This window comes from Cylas formicarius, unplaced genomic scaffold, assembly GCF_029955315.1.
Source record: "Cylas formicarius isolate icCylForm1 unplaced genomic scaffold, icCylForm1.1 PGA_scaffold_6__28_contigs__length_40554024, whole genome shotgun sequence".
NCBI classification, from domain to species: Eukaryota; Metazoa; Arthropoda; class Insecta; order Coleoptera; family Brentidae; genus Cylas; species Cylas formicarius.
Genome location: NW_026844347.1, coordinates 40,527,888 through 40,543,153, shown reverse-complemented (window position 1 = coordinate 40,543,153; position 15,266 = coordinate 40,527,888). Strand labels below are relative to the sequence as shown.

The following is a 15,266-nucleotide window of genomic DNA, read 5'->3' as shown; positions in this document are numbered from 1 at the left end:
GTCCGAACACCAAACTTCGTTTCGATAGACCGGCCCTGGTCAGAAAAATTTTACGTCGAAAGCGAATGGGTGCTCTTCAGTAAAAAAGTCCTATATAATACGAGAAAAACCGCACTCCCGAACTAAGCCAAAAAGGCTTAAAATAATGTGCGCCGGTGGTCGCACCATTCCTAGTGGATTCTTATCAGTGTGACGAGACCCCTGTAACAGGGAAAAATGACACAAAGGTACATGGCGAACGTAAAAGAAAAACTTTTGCGTTCGCCCTTTTTTTTAAACAGTTTTTTTTTGAGACCTTACTTGCTTTTAGCGACGGTCGTTAGTACCCTCAATATACTTAAGGTGACTCATCCCATTGGTGGTCCCTTTGTTCCGATAATAATCCTGCCCTTAGTACTAGAGGATCCGCATTTCGAAAACAGAAAAATTTATAGCGAACGTAAAACAAAAACTTTTGCGGTCGCCCTTTTTTTTTTCAGTTTTCTTGAGACCTTACTTGATACAATGTACTTAAAGTGACTTATCCTATTGGTGTCCCGTTGTTGCGATAATAATCCTGCCCATAGCACTAGATGAGCACTTCGAAGGCAGAAAGATAGATAGCGAACGTAAAAAATATTTTATTTAAAAAAGTATAAAAATAGTTTTAAAAAAAAAAATCTACACGTTATTAAATAACTCTAGTCGTCGGCTAGACTAGGCTAAGCTCGACTAACGTAGCGCGCGCGCGAAACGAATCACGGCGCATAAACGACGCGACCCCATTGTTAGTAATAAAAATATTTGTAGAAATGTGTAGGACATTACACTGTACAACTGAAACTATTAAGTATTAATAAATTTCGATTATGTTAACGTAATTTTAGGAATGCCGAAGGTGCCTTACTTCCTTCAACTCAGTATGTACCTCTAGGCAGATTTGTAGGCAATCGAATGTACCTGTTGAACTGAAAGACGACTAGAGTTCTTGGAGCAAGCGAGCGACTTAGATATTAGTTTGGTTATACATTTTGGTAAAAATACTTGGCATGAGCCATTTTTGTCTCAAAGTAGACCCTTCGATAAAATTTTAACCTATATTTTTTTGGAAACAATAATTGATCGGATTCATTCATGTGTCCTGTATGGATTTAACAACCGATGTACGTCCCGTATTTTTAAATTAAGCAGCGTTTGTTTAAGCTAAACCTGAGGGATTTTTATTTTACAATTTGAACTTTTAAAATAGGTATCTTTAAGTAATGGACGCTGGTCTGGTCTAAAATGTGTCTTGTCTACTTTTTATGCTGATAACTACTTAGGTAACTTTTACTTTTTGATTCTTGAGTATGCTAGGTGGCGGGTCAATTTTTTGCATAATCCAAAGTATTTTGACAACCATATCCTCAAAATAGTCGCAGCTGAAGTATTGGATAAAGATATTGATAAATCATATTGCTTATTGAATAAATTTAAAAATCATCGATAATTTTAGCCGTGAGAGCGATTGGGCACACGTTTTTATTAACCTTTCATGATTTGTGATATTCGCTGTATGCAATTTTCCTAGTAAAAGGTACCTAAATACAATTTTACCATGACCGCAATGATTTATTTAAAATGATTGACAACTTTTAAACAAACACATTTATGATAGGTTCGGCAACTGAATCTTTATATCTAAGACACTGTAAATATTATCAGATGTATTTTAAAAACATTTTAATTTAAACAAATCGTAATTATTCTCTATCGAGGAAAACTCTTTCTCCACGGAAACGCTTTGCCGGCCTCCCCCCCGCTCTCCCGCGAACGAGCCACGAACGCACCGATACGATTTGGATTTTTCGCGTTAGTGCCTTTTTTTTAAATTCCACTCCCGCTAGAGGGTTAATGCCGTGGTATCTTCGAAAGAAAATGAAAAAACCAAAATAGAAAGCGATATGGCGATTAGCACACATTCATGTAGCCGATATAGAAAAACTGCGACTCTTGAAGTACGTCGAGAAAAGGAGCGAACTGGAAATGGCGTTTAGAAGTTAAATGTACGAGCAATTTCAACAATCTTTCTATATAAAAATACGGGTAAACCGTGTTTAACATTTCAAAATTTTTTAAAATTGGCACTATTTATCGTAATAGATTGTAGTAGACAAAACGAAAGTTTAAAATCAATTTCCGTCTATATTTTCGTTGGAATTTGAAACTTCACAGAACATTCCAGAAAATACGACGGCTTATTGCCTTATCATACACGATCGTTTAATAACATACAACCCATTTTCTAGTAGAATTAGAGGTTTTTAATAACGTGTGGATCATTTTTTAAAAACTATTTTTATACTCTTTTAAATAAAATATTTTAATGTCCCATTATGCGCCTTTTTAATTCATATTAAAAATACATTGTCATATCGAATATAAGATTTGGAAATTTTATTCTTGGTGAGATTGAACGAATTCAAAACAAAAATATGTTTCAAGCAAAATTAATCACTGATTGGGCTTTCGCTATAAATTGTATAAATTTAGTGGTTCATATTGTAACCGAAGCGAACCCAACAACCAGCAACAAAGTCCCGAAATGGGATACAGTCTTTTATATACAGAATCACGCTTTTCCAATCGCACAAGGAACATGCGAAACAAATTATGACCGGTAGCGGTTTCTATATTTCTATTTGCCGCTGCGACTTGTATTATAATTTGATAGAGGGCGCCCCCACGATTAAACGATTATCGTATCGCGCTAGAGACGGTAACGCCGGACACGGAAATGGTTGTGGGCCGGCATCTCACCCAATAGTTTTTATTTTTCTAGATCTTATGTAATGCGAGATATTTTTCATATTGAGAGAACCTGTGGCCTGTTATATCGCCGTATTGTGTCAATACACTTTACGGGACGTTTGCCTGGTCTTTCGTTAAGGTATGTCCGATATTTTTTGTGCGGCAAATGCCACTTATCGTTTTTTTTAACTTATTGTTTTTTGTTAAGGAATTATCTTCACCCGTTTCCTTCTAAATCAAATAAAGTTTCCCAACGATGATTGCGAGTTTTTGTGCCGGCCAAAGTTCTGGGTGATCTTCTTCTTGTCTTCTTATTTGGGGTTGGCGCTGCTGCTAGGTAATTTGCCAGCACTATTTCGAACTGCTCCAGATAATCGAGACTGTTCTCCTAGGGAAGCTTACTTTTCAGACTTCCGTTTCCATTTAAGAGGCATAAAAAGCTGCTGATGAGATAGGGTCCATTAGTGGGCAGGCTCAGAACACACAAACACTAAAGATAAACAGGCAAGACGGCCACATCTAAAAAACAAAAAAAAGACAAACTCCAGCACTATGGAGCTTGGGACGGGCGTTCCTGGCCTAGGATGAATCATGGGACCAGGCGCGTCAGATCTGAGAAAAAACAACAGATTCAAATACATATAATTTAAAATTCCCTAGTATTGTTACTAGGGAGAGGCTGTCCGACCTCGACTCCTAACTTAAAGTTTTATCCTATTATAATCTAAAAAGCATATGCATATAAGTCTGCGTAATCTGTGTAACTTTTAATTGTATACAACATGGACACTTTAAGGTTTAGTCGTCAATACGGTGATACCGAGTTTGGCCGTTCGGGCTTTCAAAATGATACAGTTTTCCAATCCCCAAATTGTCCTTGACTGTATCAAAGAAAATGAAAAAATTCCAATCAACAGCATGCTGAGAGTTGCCCTCCAAATCTAATTCTAAAAGTTTTAAAGTTGGCATTTGTGAAACATCTTATGATATCTTAAATAATAGCAGTTTTTGGCCTAGTAATATCATCTTCAGGCCATTTACGTTCTGGAATTCTCGAAAAGCCATACCACCAAACTCTGAAACAAATAATGAACAAAATTTTCAAGCTCCGCAAGTAAGACCAACAAATGCCTGACATTTTATTACCTGAATGTCAGGGGTATAAAAACAAAAGTGCAGCCCCTGATATGCACTGTCCTTGTTGAGGATTATAATGTTTTGTTGTTGACAGAAACGTTCCTGGATAGCAGTGTGTTGACAAGTGAACTTGGCCTGGATGGTTATTTTGTATTTAGGTGCGATAAGTCAGCAGCAACTAGTAACTGTTTGACTCAGGGAGGAGTGCTTATTGTGGTGAAGAGCTCTATATCCTGTCAACTTCTTAGCCCTCCTATTAATACTGTAGAGCCAATATTTATTCAGGTAACCATGGGTGTTAATAAGATTCTGGTCAGCAATACTTATATCCCAGGTGTCTCCTCGCCCGAGGTGTGTGAAAATTTTTGTCTCTCTGTAATGTATTTGATGAATGAAAATGACTTCACAGATGTTTTTCTCTAATTTACCTAAACTATCATGGTCCAACAGTGAAACTGGTGCTACGCCTTGCGGGAATCTCTCAAGTGAGGCAATTGTTGTTTCCGATTGTGTGGCCCATTTGGGGTTATTTGAAAACATACAAATCGCAAATAAGTATGGCAATTTTCTTGATTTGTTGTTCTCTAGGCAGCCTGTTATCTCTGTTACGATCTGTGATAGGCCGCTATTAAGGCTGAATGCACCTCACCCAGCTTTCGTTTGCAACTTCAACTTGGCCATTACCTGACCTAGGAATATCGCATTTGATTATTTTTATTATGTGTGCTATTTACAAAGAAATTAATCTGTTTTTGTCAAAAGTCAACTGGGATTATATTTTTAAGTGTAGGGATGTGGATTTGATAGTCTCGTAGTTCTATGATGTTCTCTTTGGTGCTATTGAGTTATTTACACCTATTGCTCTTTATAGAACTCCAAACGGTAAACACCGGGTTGGTATGTACAAATCGACAAATGGAGTACTGTGGGGATTACGAACTCTCCAATCGAACATGGGCGAGCGGATTAGTGGTCGGGTGGACCGACGAAATTGGGCCTAATCAGGAGAACTAGAGAGCGGACTTCTTTTTTTTGCGTTTCATTCGCTTTTGTCACATGCGAATGTAAATCATTATTTCAAATAAAGAAATATGTGAATGTACAAATTTCTCTCTATCTCGTTGAGATGAGCCATTAGGGGGTTTTGTATTTGGAAAAGGTGGAGGGTAGCCCACGCCCCAGCAGTTTGACCACAGCAGGTCCATTGTGGTAGGGTCGTAGGGAATGGATATGAGTAGCCGAGCATTGCTTCTCGTCTAAACGAGAGGTTAAGACGTCCCATGTGTTGTACCGTCTTGTTTACATCAATCTGAATTGAGTAAGCAATGACCCATAACGGGGATGGAAAGTCAAGTGATTCGGTTAAATTTGCCAGACATGGAGATCGCGTCGAGACGTTCACTTTTTGTCTAACTTTTACTTAACTCCTATGAGAAGGGAAGGAAATGGGTGGAAAATCGGAAAATAAAAAGTGGTCCTAGGAGGTTGAAATTTCACTCTGACTTCTGAAAGGAATCCAAGCAAATAGCCAATCAATTTCATACAAATGGACATCTGTGGTTCGGCAAGCCAGCTACCAATATCCAAGAATGGTAGGCTCGATTCTTAAAAGTAACTAGGTTCTCTTCCATGGGAGATTAAGCCAGAACACCACAAAATCTGGCCATTGTTCGCCTCCAAATCACTTGGCACAACAGAGTCAACCTGTCTGTGAACGAAATGTTGAAAATAGATATTGTGAAACTTGTAATAGAACTGAATTAAATGATTCTATAATGTAAAGTTTGTACAATTGTAGGTTTCTGTTCTGTGGTTGCACAGTTTTTACACCGAGATGCGTTGTGGAAAAATGAGTGAGTTTTGGCTAGTTTGTGCTATTCGATGCTCGATATCATATTCCATAAATTGCATAAACTATGGTAAATTTGTTTCGTGCAAAATGAAACATGCTTCGGTTTAAGGCGAGAACTATAAATATCTTAAAAATTTAGTCACTCGCCTCGCTCACTCGAATTTAACATACTTTCAGTTTCGATATGTGTATTATTTATTAGGCACAATTTTATTTTTTTAATTAGGCCTTAAAAAATATTATTATTCGTATTTTAATTTATTAGAATAAAAAACCGACAATTTTGAAGAAAACCTGGGACGGTTCCAAAGTCAACTTTGAAGTCCATGGTTTGCCCAAGCTGGGAGGCTCAAATTTCCTAACCTGTTTTTGATTTGTCCAAGTTTGGAATTTTGGTTAATTGTAAACTTTATTCAACTTTCATAAATTTGATAAAAAGAATTTAATGACATTGAAAAAAAAACACAGACGTTAGCGGAAAGTATTTATTAGAAAATGTTATACAATATATTGTGGTCTACTGCTGAAAGTGACTTGCAAATTGTTTTCAGTAAAGTTCGATTACCTACATTGAAGTTTTGCTTTTATTTTATTTGCAATTAGGCGATAAATAGCAATATAGATATATCTTGCTGAAGCGCTATACCCTCCTGTTTAAAATGTGATCTTTGTAACATTTTTTGTCAGAATAGTCCTTGTACCTTCTCTGTTTTTCACTTCTAAACGTGGGGGCGGGATCAGATCACCTGGACTTTCCCCGCTCGATACTTTCACAGACGAACATCCGTCACAACCTTCTGTCGACTCGGATAGCGTCTCACTCCAGGAAACTAATAGTAGTTGTAAATCCTCGAACCTGTCCTTGTAAACCCGAAATCTCCCATTAAATTATGGCATTTAATGGCAATGCTTTCGATATCACACATAGTGCAGGATTTACATTAGCTCTTCTCGAACCTCGAATTTTTACTCCGCTTTGGTTCGTTTTTTAATTCACCTTTTGCAGGATCGTTATTAGTTTTGTTTTTTCATCTTTAGGACCCCAGCGTTCTCATGCAATTCCGCTCTCTATTTAATGGTTGTTTCTTTTCCCGGTGCCTAAAATTTAGTCTCGCCTTCCGTTTGTGGATTAAATTTTTCACGGTCACAACGGTCGTACATCCACGCTCGAGCCGTCGTCCCGATAAACGTCCGACGATATCACATTGACGAGTGCACGGACCAAGACGATCGATGCTCGAAGGTCCATTCGAAAACATACTAGAAGTATAGTGTCACCGACCAAACATCAACTGAAATGTGATAGAAATTACGCGAAGCAAAGCTTTATTAAAATTCGAGTAAAATGGCCCAAAGGAAATGTCAACTTTATGTGTTTTTATAATAATAAAGCTTACCGAAATGTTCGCAAACAAAACTGTTTGCGGCAACGAACGAGTTCCACACTCGCCGTAAACCGTTTTCCGCTTCCCCGGATAGATGTCGCGCAGGACGCGGCAACGCCGACTATCGAATTATTTTCGACACGAAAGTTTTTGCGCACTTTAAATTCATAGCGGAGAGATTCGCCATTACCTCTCGCATATTTACCGCGGCATCCTAAATCCTTACGGTCAATCGGCGGGACGAACGCGTCGCTAGCTAACCAAAATTTGTCGCGCCGCGGGTTTGCGCGTGGATTTTCGTCGGGCACTTTCCTATCGCCGCGAGGGCGCCTATTTCTCGCCCTCCCATACCCGCCCGGATTTTCGCGTTCGTTAATAAAAGGTGACGTAAATGTCGCGCCCGATCCGAAAGCGGTCCGGCAACGTCGCGCGAGCAGTTGATGTCTACCGGAAATTCGGAGGTGCGGGAATTTTCGCCCGTTCTTCGAGCGAAGAGCGTTTTCGTAGGCAACGGGCGCCGAAGTAGTTGTCGCATCGCGTCGAAATTACGCAGATCGGGAACGCGGAAAAGGTAAAAGAACGTTAAGTAGTGCCCGACCGGGGTGGTATTTCGTCGCCATCCGTTACGCTTCGGACGCGGGAGCCGTTTTAGGTTAGGTGAAGCATTTCGACCAAGTCGTAACGAGCTTCGCGCGTAACGGGCGGTAAAAAAGCCTCCAGCGCGTCAACGCCGCGTAAACATTCAAAGGAAAACGAAAAAAACAACAATAATAATAAAAAGGAGAACTGGCAAATGCGCGCGCGCGCGCAACTCTCGGACAACCCTGTGGTGCCGTGCGTGTCGCAAACTGCGGAAAACCAAAGCCGTGTTTGTCTCGCACCCGGTAAGACGTTTCTTCCACGAAAAGTGCCCAGCGGACTGAGTTTCGTCGACACAGCGAACCCAATCAGGTAAAGTAACGGCCGGTTTGGCGTGCCGGTCGCCTCCGTGCGCCCGTTTTAGGTTAGAAGCTGTTGCACGTATTATATTTGGAACGAGCGCGGCGCGCGTTTGCGGAAACTTTTTCTCGCTGTCGCGCGCGCCCCCCTTGAACATCGTGGTGTTCCGGGGGGCGCGCGCGACCCTCGATAGGTTGCGAATCGCTGCGAAAACGGGCGGTTTGCGGTAAAAATCGGTAAAATCGTGCTTCGTCGGCGGGCAGCGCCATAACGAGGTGTGCGAGCGGCGTTGCCGGGTCGCGCCGCCCGGGTCGCGTTGCTTCCGGTCGCGCGAACGAAACGTGGCGTTTTTTGCGAACGGGACGCCGCCGCAGTGCGCCGCATGGGGCCGCGCGCCATAACGAACGTCCCGGAACACGTTCGAAAACTTCGGGACGTAAGAATCGCGCGGAGCGCTCCGCGATGCCGGCCGACGTGGCAGCCGCGACGGGAATCATTTATTTTGACAGGCGGCCCGGTTGCCGGATCGCGAGGCGCGTTCGCTTAATCGTATCGCGTTTCGGTTTTATCGCCGGGCGACGACCGGCGAGATAAAACGGCGTGTCGGTTTCGTTTCCAAGAACATCTCGGCGGGGACGTTCGCGGCCTTTCGAGTCAAACAACGCGTCGCCGGAAAGCGCGTGGGTCGACGCGGCAACGCCGCGCGTACCGAAACCCTCAACGATTTTTTTACGTCGCGGTTGTTTAGCGCGTTTTTCTTGTGTCGATGGATAAATAAAGGGTGTGAGTGACGCGTGGTTTGTCACAGAAGGCGGCGATGAGCGGCCCGCCGGCCATGAACCGCGACCGCATCTTGGAGGCGATCGACCAGCTGCGTCATCGGAAAGCCCGACCGGACATTCAGCGTATATGCGGGTACCTGTTCCGGCGGTACCACACCAATTCGAACGAGGCCAAGGCCGATCTGGATTGGTGCGTCGCCAACAACGTCGTTCTCCGCGTCGAGTACAAGGGCAGCATCAGTTATCGTAACGCTGCGAAAAAGTACGCGCAAATGAAGCAGCGGTCGTCGGCGGCGGCGCCGCCCGCGCACCCGGCGCCGCCCCCGCCGACGCAGAACACCGTCAGCAAAAATTTTATGGAACTGCTGACTAACGTGTTTGGTGAGCTCGTCGTCGACGAGCCCGACTACCTGGAGCTCGGCGTGCCGCCCAAGGAGATCGTCGACAACATCCTTTCCAAGGACAGCGTCAGGTAAACAAACCTAGCGCTACTATTTTACCCCGGACTCGCCGACTGCGGTTCCCGAGCGGACTAAATTTTGACGTTTGACGATTTCGAACGGTCGCGGCGCAAACTACAAACTTTTTTCCCCTCGAACGCCAACCTTTTTTATTTTTTACGTTGCCGCCGCCGCCGTAACGAAGCGCCTCTCACGATGGGCCGGCTATTTCGTAACATCGAAGATTGGCGAGCAATTGGTTGAGTATAATTTCCGTGGTGTTCTTATCATTTACCGACGCAGTGTAAAGAAGTAGAAATATGGCGAGAATCAGCTGATCGCGTTTGCAAACTTTATGTTCCGTTATAATTGGTAAATATAAAACGATGCTCAACTGCTGCGAAAGCTCGGCGATAATTTTATTAAATTTGCATATTTTCGGCAAAAAATTCGCTCCAATTTTATTTATGAAAAAAATTGTACGCTCCGTGTCGGAAAAAACGGACAACTAAAAAGTCTCCAAGAGTAGACGAAAGCTCATGGCTAGGAACTTTGAGAAAAACATTTAAGGTTTCTAATTCTGAGTCAAATCCATGTTGAAGAGTAGGAAATGATATTACGAATCTCCGACCTGTTTTTTTTTTACACTCCTTTAGGATTTTCAATCGGGTGCCCCTTCCATTTCGAAGACCGAAAAAACACGACTTTTCAAATTTGTCAAAAAATAATTGTTACCGGATAATAAAACAAAACAATGATTTTCAGCATTTTTATTGTTTCTTTAATCGTGTTTCAAAGAGCTTCTGTGCAGTTTTTTTCTCACGTATTCTTTTACAAGGGGCGGCAACCAAGATATGTACTTACCGAAATTACAAGCTATTCGGATTAAAAATTGGAATGACAATCGAAAAATAACCGTGTTTCGTAATATCGTACTGCGTTCCGATTGTGCATCAATTTAGACGACCAAAAGAACGCGTTCGTTGTGTTTCTCAGGTACACGAGGAACTACGTCGCCATCTTGCTCCTGAAAGAGGTGGACCGCGGCAACTTGATCAAACTGCCGAACGGCAATTACCTGCTCGGTCCGCACGGTGATGAAAAGAAATGCGAGCGCAAACAGAAATCGCCGGCGGCCGCCCCCGCGATCGAGGATGCCAAACCGGCGAAAAAACAACGGACGGTTTCCAAGGCGACGTCGGACGCGGGCAGCGACCGAACCGACAACGCTGGCGCCGACTTGTCCGAAGCGGACGAAAGAAAATCATCGGACGGCGGAAACGTCCGATCGGGAGGTCGCAGAAAGGTCAGTCGCGACATTGCCGTCGCCGTTATCCGCTTTTTTTGATTTGGATGCGCGGCGGCCACCCGCCCAACGGCGAAAACAACGCGGCAACGCCGCTCGCCCCGTCAAATGTGTTTTGTGGGGTCGAGATTTTCGTTGTATATCTATCGGATCATGCCGTTGAAAGTGGTAGGTTTCGCTTTTAAGATCGCTTTTGGATAAAATCTCGCAACGCGAGGCAATCAGTTTACGTAGATAAGCTGGATAAGCTTATATGGTGGGAGTTGTTTTTAGGTTATGAATTGAAAACAATGTCTAGCGTTAGATGGGAAAGCAAGTTTCGCTGGAAACATACGACTACGTTGTTTTTCGACGTTATTAATACAAACAGTGCCTGAGGTGTTTTAGTTAAAGGATATTATTTCGCGATTTGCGTGTGATTCAAGGATGTCCTACATTTGAATTTTTTTATAGACAGCGAGGTACCCAAAATGTACCGATCTCTGGCGCGATATTTTTTAAGCAAAATTGTCAAGTCTCGGCTGATAGTAATTCAGTCGGTGGTTTTAGAAAGCGAAGAAGGTGTTCGACCCGTCGGATACCCACGTGCCGAAGAAACGGGGCCGGCCGGCCGGTTCCCTGAACAAGTCGACCATCGAGAGGCAAATGGCGAGGAATCACAGCGACGATTCCCGTCCAGATTCCCGAACGTCGACCGGTAGCAAGGATCAGCACGGCGTGTGCTCGGTGTGCCACGTGCAGAGCAAACGAGGTCCCAACGATCGCATGGTCGCGTGCCGAGAGTGTAGCAACAAAGGCAGGTCGTTTTTCACTCTCTGGGGGTTTTTTAAGCCTTTTTAACACTCGGTCGTGGTATTTGCAAGAAAATTTTTGATTGACTCTTCTCATATTAAGCATGCAATTTAAATGAAAGTGCAGTATTTTATCGTTAATTTTAATAATTGATTTGTTTTTGCTTGAAAAATAAAATTATTACAACAAAATTTTACATTTGAAAGTTTTTATAATCACACCCACAAAATAACATTTTTATCATTTAACAAGTAGGCACGATTGGAAACAAATCTTTTTAAATGATGTTTAATTTATACAATTAGTCTCAAGTTAGTGGAATAATGGTTTGGAAAGAGGGAAATATAACTGTGCTGGTATGACCATTCTAATCCATAGATCTGAACCCTATTGAACATCATTGGGGTGTTTTAGATCGGCGTATTTGCAGAATAAGTTAGTTTTTTCGGCTTTTATTTGATATTTTTTGAAAATTTGGAAATTTTAATTTGAACGAAAACAATTCGTTGTAAGAATATTACTATTATTAGAAGCAATTGTAAATAATTGTTTTTTTTTACCAACTATATATACATCTCGCAACGTCCGTAAACAAGCTAGAGTTTTTCGGTTGTTGTGTGTTTTTCTTGAATTTTGGAAATTTTCAGCCCACTTCAGTTGCTTGAACGGCGACGACATGATGCTCAAAATGTATCCAGATAACACATGGCAGTGTCCCCATTGTAAGACCTGCGTGGTGTGCTTCGAGACGTCCGACGCCGTAAGTAATATTCATTGTAAAATGATTACAAGGTGTTAAAACAAAATTGCTGTACCCTCAAAAATGTGGTCAAAATTGTCGCATGCAAACTTAACACTGTCAAATAAAAAATTCCATTTTCCATGAACCGTCGACGGCGGCCATGTTGATTGTTAAACGCGTCAAAGTTTTGTTTCTCACGATCTTTTCTGTGCGCTGGCAGAAATCGAAATCCATCGAACTTCACCTAATTTAATTTTAAATGGTAGAGGAGGAAAAATCGAGTTTTTATTTATTCTTGTTTTCGAGTTTATTTAGTTTTGTGTGTGTATTCATTTTCATTTAACTTTTTTGTATAGCTGCGTCGCGTAGCTTGTACCTTGTATCTGAATTGGATAGATTCCTCTCGTAGTCTTATACTTCCTTTCGGTTATGGTGCACACGTCTAATGTTCAGTACCTGGTCAGTTTTTTTTAACTTCCCAACTAATGTGGTACTATTTACAAATCTTCTAGCTGACGTTTCGTGCTGCCTCCAGCTATAAATAATCTCAAAACAATTTGGTTGCAGGGCACGTTGACGGTGTGTTCCGTGTGCGCGGACGCTTACCACGCGGGCTGCCACCAGCCTCGCATCGGCGACAAGGCCGGCAAAGGCCACAAGTGGCTCTGCGTCAACTGTCAGCGTCCGGACGAGTTGAAAATCAACGCGATCCAGTCGAGCATCGGCGACGCGGCCTTCGACGCCGTCAAACTCGCGTCCCGCTCGAATTCGCCGCCGTCGTCGTCGGACGAACGGAGCCCCGCCCCCAGTCCGACCCCGCCTCCCCGTCTCAGTCCGCAGACGAATTTGCCCGACTACAGTCCCGTCCGATCGGACGACAGCAACAATTCCGATTGGGACGTGGACGTGGACCCGTCGATACCGGACGCGACGCACTGGACGCCCGCCGAGGTGTCCCGTTACTTCGCCAAGTATTTCCCGGACGAGGCGAGGATTTTCCAGGAGCAAGAGATCGACGGCCGGTCGCTGCTCCTGCTGAAACGGATGGACGTGCTGACGAACCTGAACCTGCAACTGGGGCCCGCGTTGAAGATCTACCGGCGGGTGACGATGCTGCAGGTGCGCCGGGACGACCCCAGCCTCTACCTGCTCTGACTCGACCGGGACGTTTGCTTTATGTAAATAGCGGTGAAATTTTCCAGATATAAATATATATACACTTACGTTTGTTTTTGAAGTGTTTTATTTAGGAGACGGACTACTCCTTAACGTACGCGATCGCCGTCGGTTTTGAGTTATCGAGTTGAAATTCGATCGGAAACTAGAGTTATGTGTTTTATATTATACAAACGCGGAGCGTTGTCCTCACTACTCCGCTCATATTTAGGGATGTTCCGATACCATTAAAGTATCGATACCTACTCATTTCGATAGTACTCAAATCTTCAATACTACTCAAATAAATACTCCTAAAGTATCGATACTTTTAGCACTTTATTATTTTTTTTATTTATTTTAAGGAAACTAACAATGAACGTTGCAGGACAATGATTAAAACAAAATTAAGAAGGAAAAGAAAACTTTTATTATAAACGTTGCGTCACGTTAAGCTCTTACTTTAAACAAAAAACTCCATGATAATATTGGAATAATAAGCCGATGATTACAATAAATAAAATTATTCGCAAGCAATCTCTTGTATGTTTGACAATTTATGTTGGTTGACAATGAAAAGAAATGAAGGGCGGACGTCTTTCTCGCGTTTGGCTCGGGCTCGGCGAGTGAAGTCGGACGAGTTCGGCTTGGCTGACGCGAGACAACGCGTCACCACAGATCAGATAGATCTTATGTTTGTCTAATGCGGTCGGTTTTTTTTTAATGGTGATGTTGATTCGATTTGATACCAAGTACTTTTGTTTCGATACCGAGTAAGTATCGCAAGATTGATTCGATGCTATAAATACTTGGCATCGAATATCTACTCGTATTTACTAGTATCGGAATATCCCTACTCGTATTCCGTTCTCCGAGAGCATTAAGCCGGCTAGACACGATATGCCAGGCCGGTCAGTTAAGACTCTTCAACCCATCTTTATGCCATAGCGTACGATGACGATTGAGACTGATATTTCATATTCGCCTGAACGTGTGAAGGTTAGCCATTTCATCCGGCGTACTGTTCGAACTGAGAAGCCTGCCGGATTATAATGGGATCTCCCCATGTGAAAAGGATGGTCCGTATGGCGCAGAGTGATATTAACATGATGCAAAAAGATTTAAGAATATCATGCATATTTGTTGCAAATAATCCTCCGGTTTTTCCTATTGAATAAAGAACCGAACAACTTCGGCTGCAGCTGGTAATCGGCGACTGATTATAGTAGCCTGGCCTGACTGTTGTGGTACGTTTTAAGAAGAAGATTTACTGTGGTTATTCAAGTTGAACTTGTTTTTTCTTCGATGTATATATTTTAGGCACAAATTTTAGGGCTACTTTGAATACTAATTTGCTTAAAGGGTTCTATGAGGATTGCAGAACCTTTCGCTATATTCGAATGTTCTGAGTTAAGAATATGGTTATCGGTTTCTGTTTGTCTTGAACAGAAACTTTGGTCTGTTTTTCGTTTGACGTTTATCAACAATAACTAAAGAATTAAGCATAAAAAAGGGAAGCCATGCCAGTGGTACCGGGAACGTTTATATTTGTGAAAACTGCGTGTTGATTGTTGGTTGCTAGTGTTGGTTAGTTGGTGTCTTTGGACCTTCCATCATGCAACAGAAATAACTCTGCCCCTGTTTAAACATTATTATCAACACCCTTATAAAATTGTAATTTTTTACTACAAGTGTGGTATCATTAAAATATTCCTGCAATATTGAAGGGTAAATTTACAAAGCTTTAGTGAGTAATAGTGATTTATTATAAATGGAAAAGAGTTTGCAACATTGAAGAACATATAAAAGCAAATAATTTATATGATCGTGAGGATCAAGACGTCTATTTACATTTTGATCGATGTAGATTGTGTTTTATGTAGCATTAATATTTTCTTAGTACTTAATGAGTATGTTTTTATTGCTATAACCACATATTTTTCCGGCAGTTACGTTTGTATTGTCAA

General features: G+C 42.1%; 1 protein-coding gene and 1 long non-coding RNA gene across 3 annotated transcripts; one reads left to right on the top strand and one right to left on the bottom strand.

Moving 5' to 3' along the window:
* Window positions 1-2,901: 2,901 nt before the first annotated feature.
* LOC132703151 (uncharacterized) lies at window positions 2,902-7,293 on the bottom strand. Its single transcript, XR_009619032.1, has 4 exons — window positions 7,156-7,293; window positions 4,335-7,050; window positions 3,916-4,279; window positions 2,902-3,845 (listed from the first exon to the last, which is right to left on the bottom strand). It is a non-coding gene; the product is annotated as an uncharacterized LOC132703151 (long non-coding RNA).
* A 34-nt stretch (window positions 7,294-7,327) lies between these two features.
* Window positions 7,328-13,375, top strand: LOC132703150 (uncharacterized). 2 transcript variants are annotated; one of them, XM_060672270.1, is made up of 6 exons: window positions 7,328-8,094; window positions 8,891-9,336; window positions 10,301-10,610; window positions 11,160-11,406; window positions 12,050-12,162; window positions 12,712-13,375. In XM_060672270.1, exons 2-6 carry the CDS (start codon window positions 8,900-8,902, stop codon window positions 13,297-13,299), a joined length of 1,695 nt encoding a protein of 564 aa, XP_060528253.1. In that variant the 5' UTR covers window positions 7,328-8,094; window positions 8,891-8,899; the 3' UTR covers window positions 13,300-13,375. The 2 variants fall into 2 exon arrangements, with proteins under 2 accessions (XP_060528253.1, XP_060528254.1); XM_060672271.1 differs by having other exon boundaries at window positions 7,970-8,094; window positions 8,894-9,336.
* Window positions 13,376-15,266: the final 1,891 nt, after the last annotated feature.

Bases quoted from the DNA above. Each gene is read 5' to 3' on its own strand.
- LOC132703150 (XM_060672270.1), top strand. From the start codon at position 8,900: ATGAGCGGCCCGCCGGCCATGAACCGCGACCGCATCTTGGAGGCGATC. The intron at 9,337-10,300 runs GTAAACAAACCT...TGTGTTTCTCAG, and splicing joins CTTTCCAAGGACAGCGTCAG to GTACACGAGGAACTACGTCG. The intron at 12,163-12,711 runs GTAAGTAATATT...ATTTGGTTGCAG, and splicing joins GCTTCGAGACGTCCGACGCC to GGCACGTTGACGGTGTGTTC.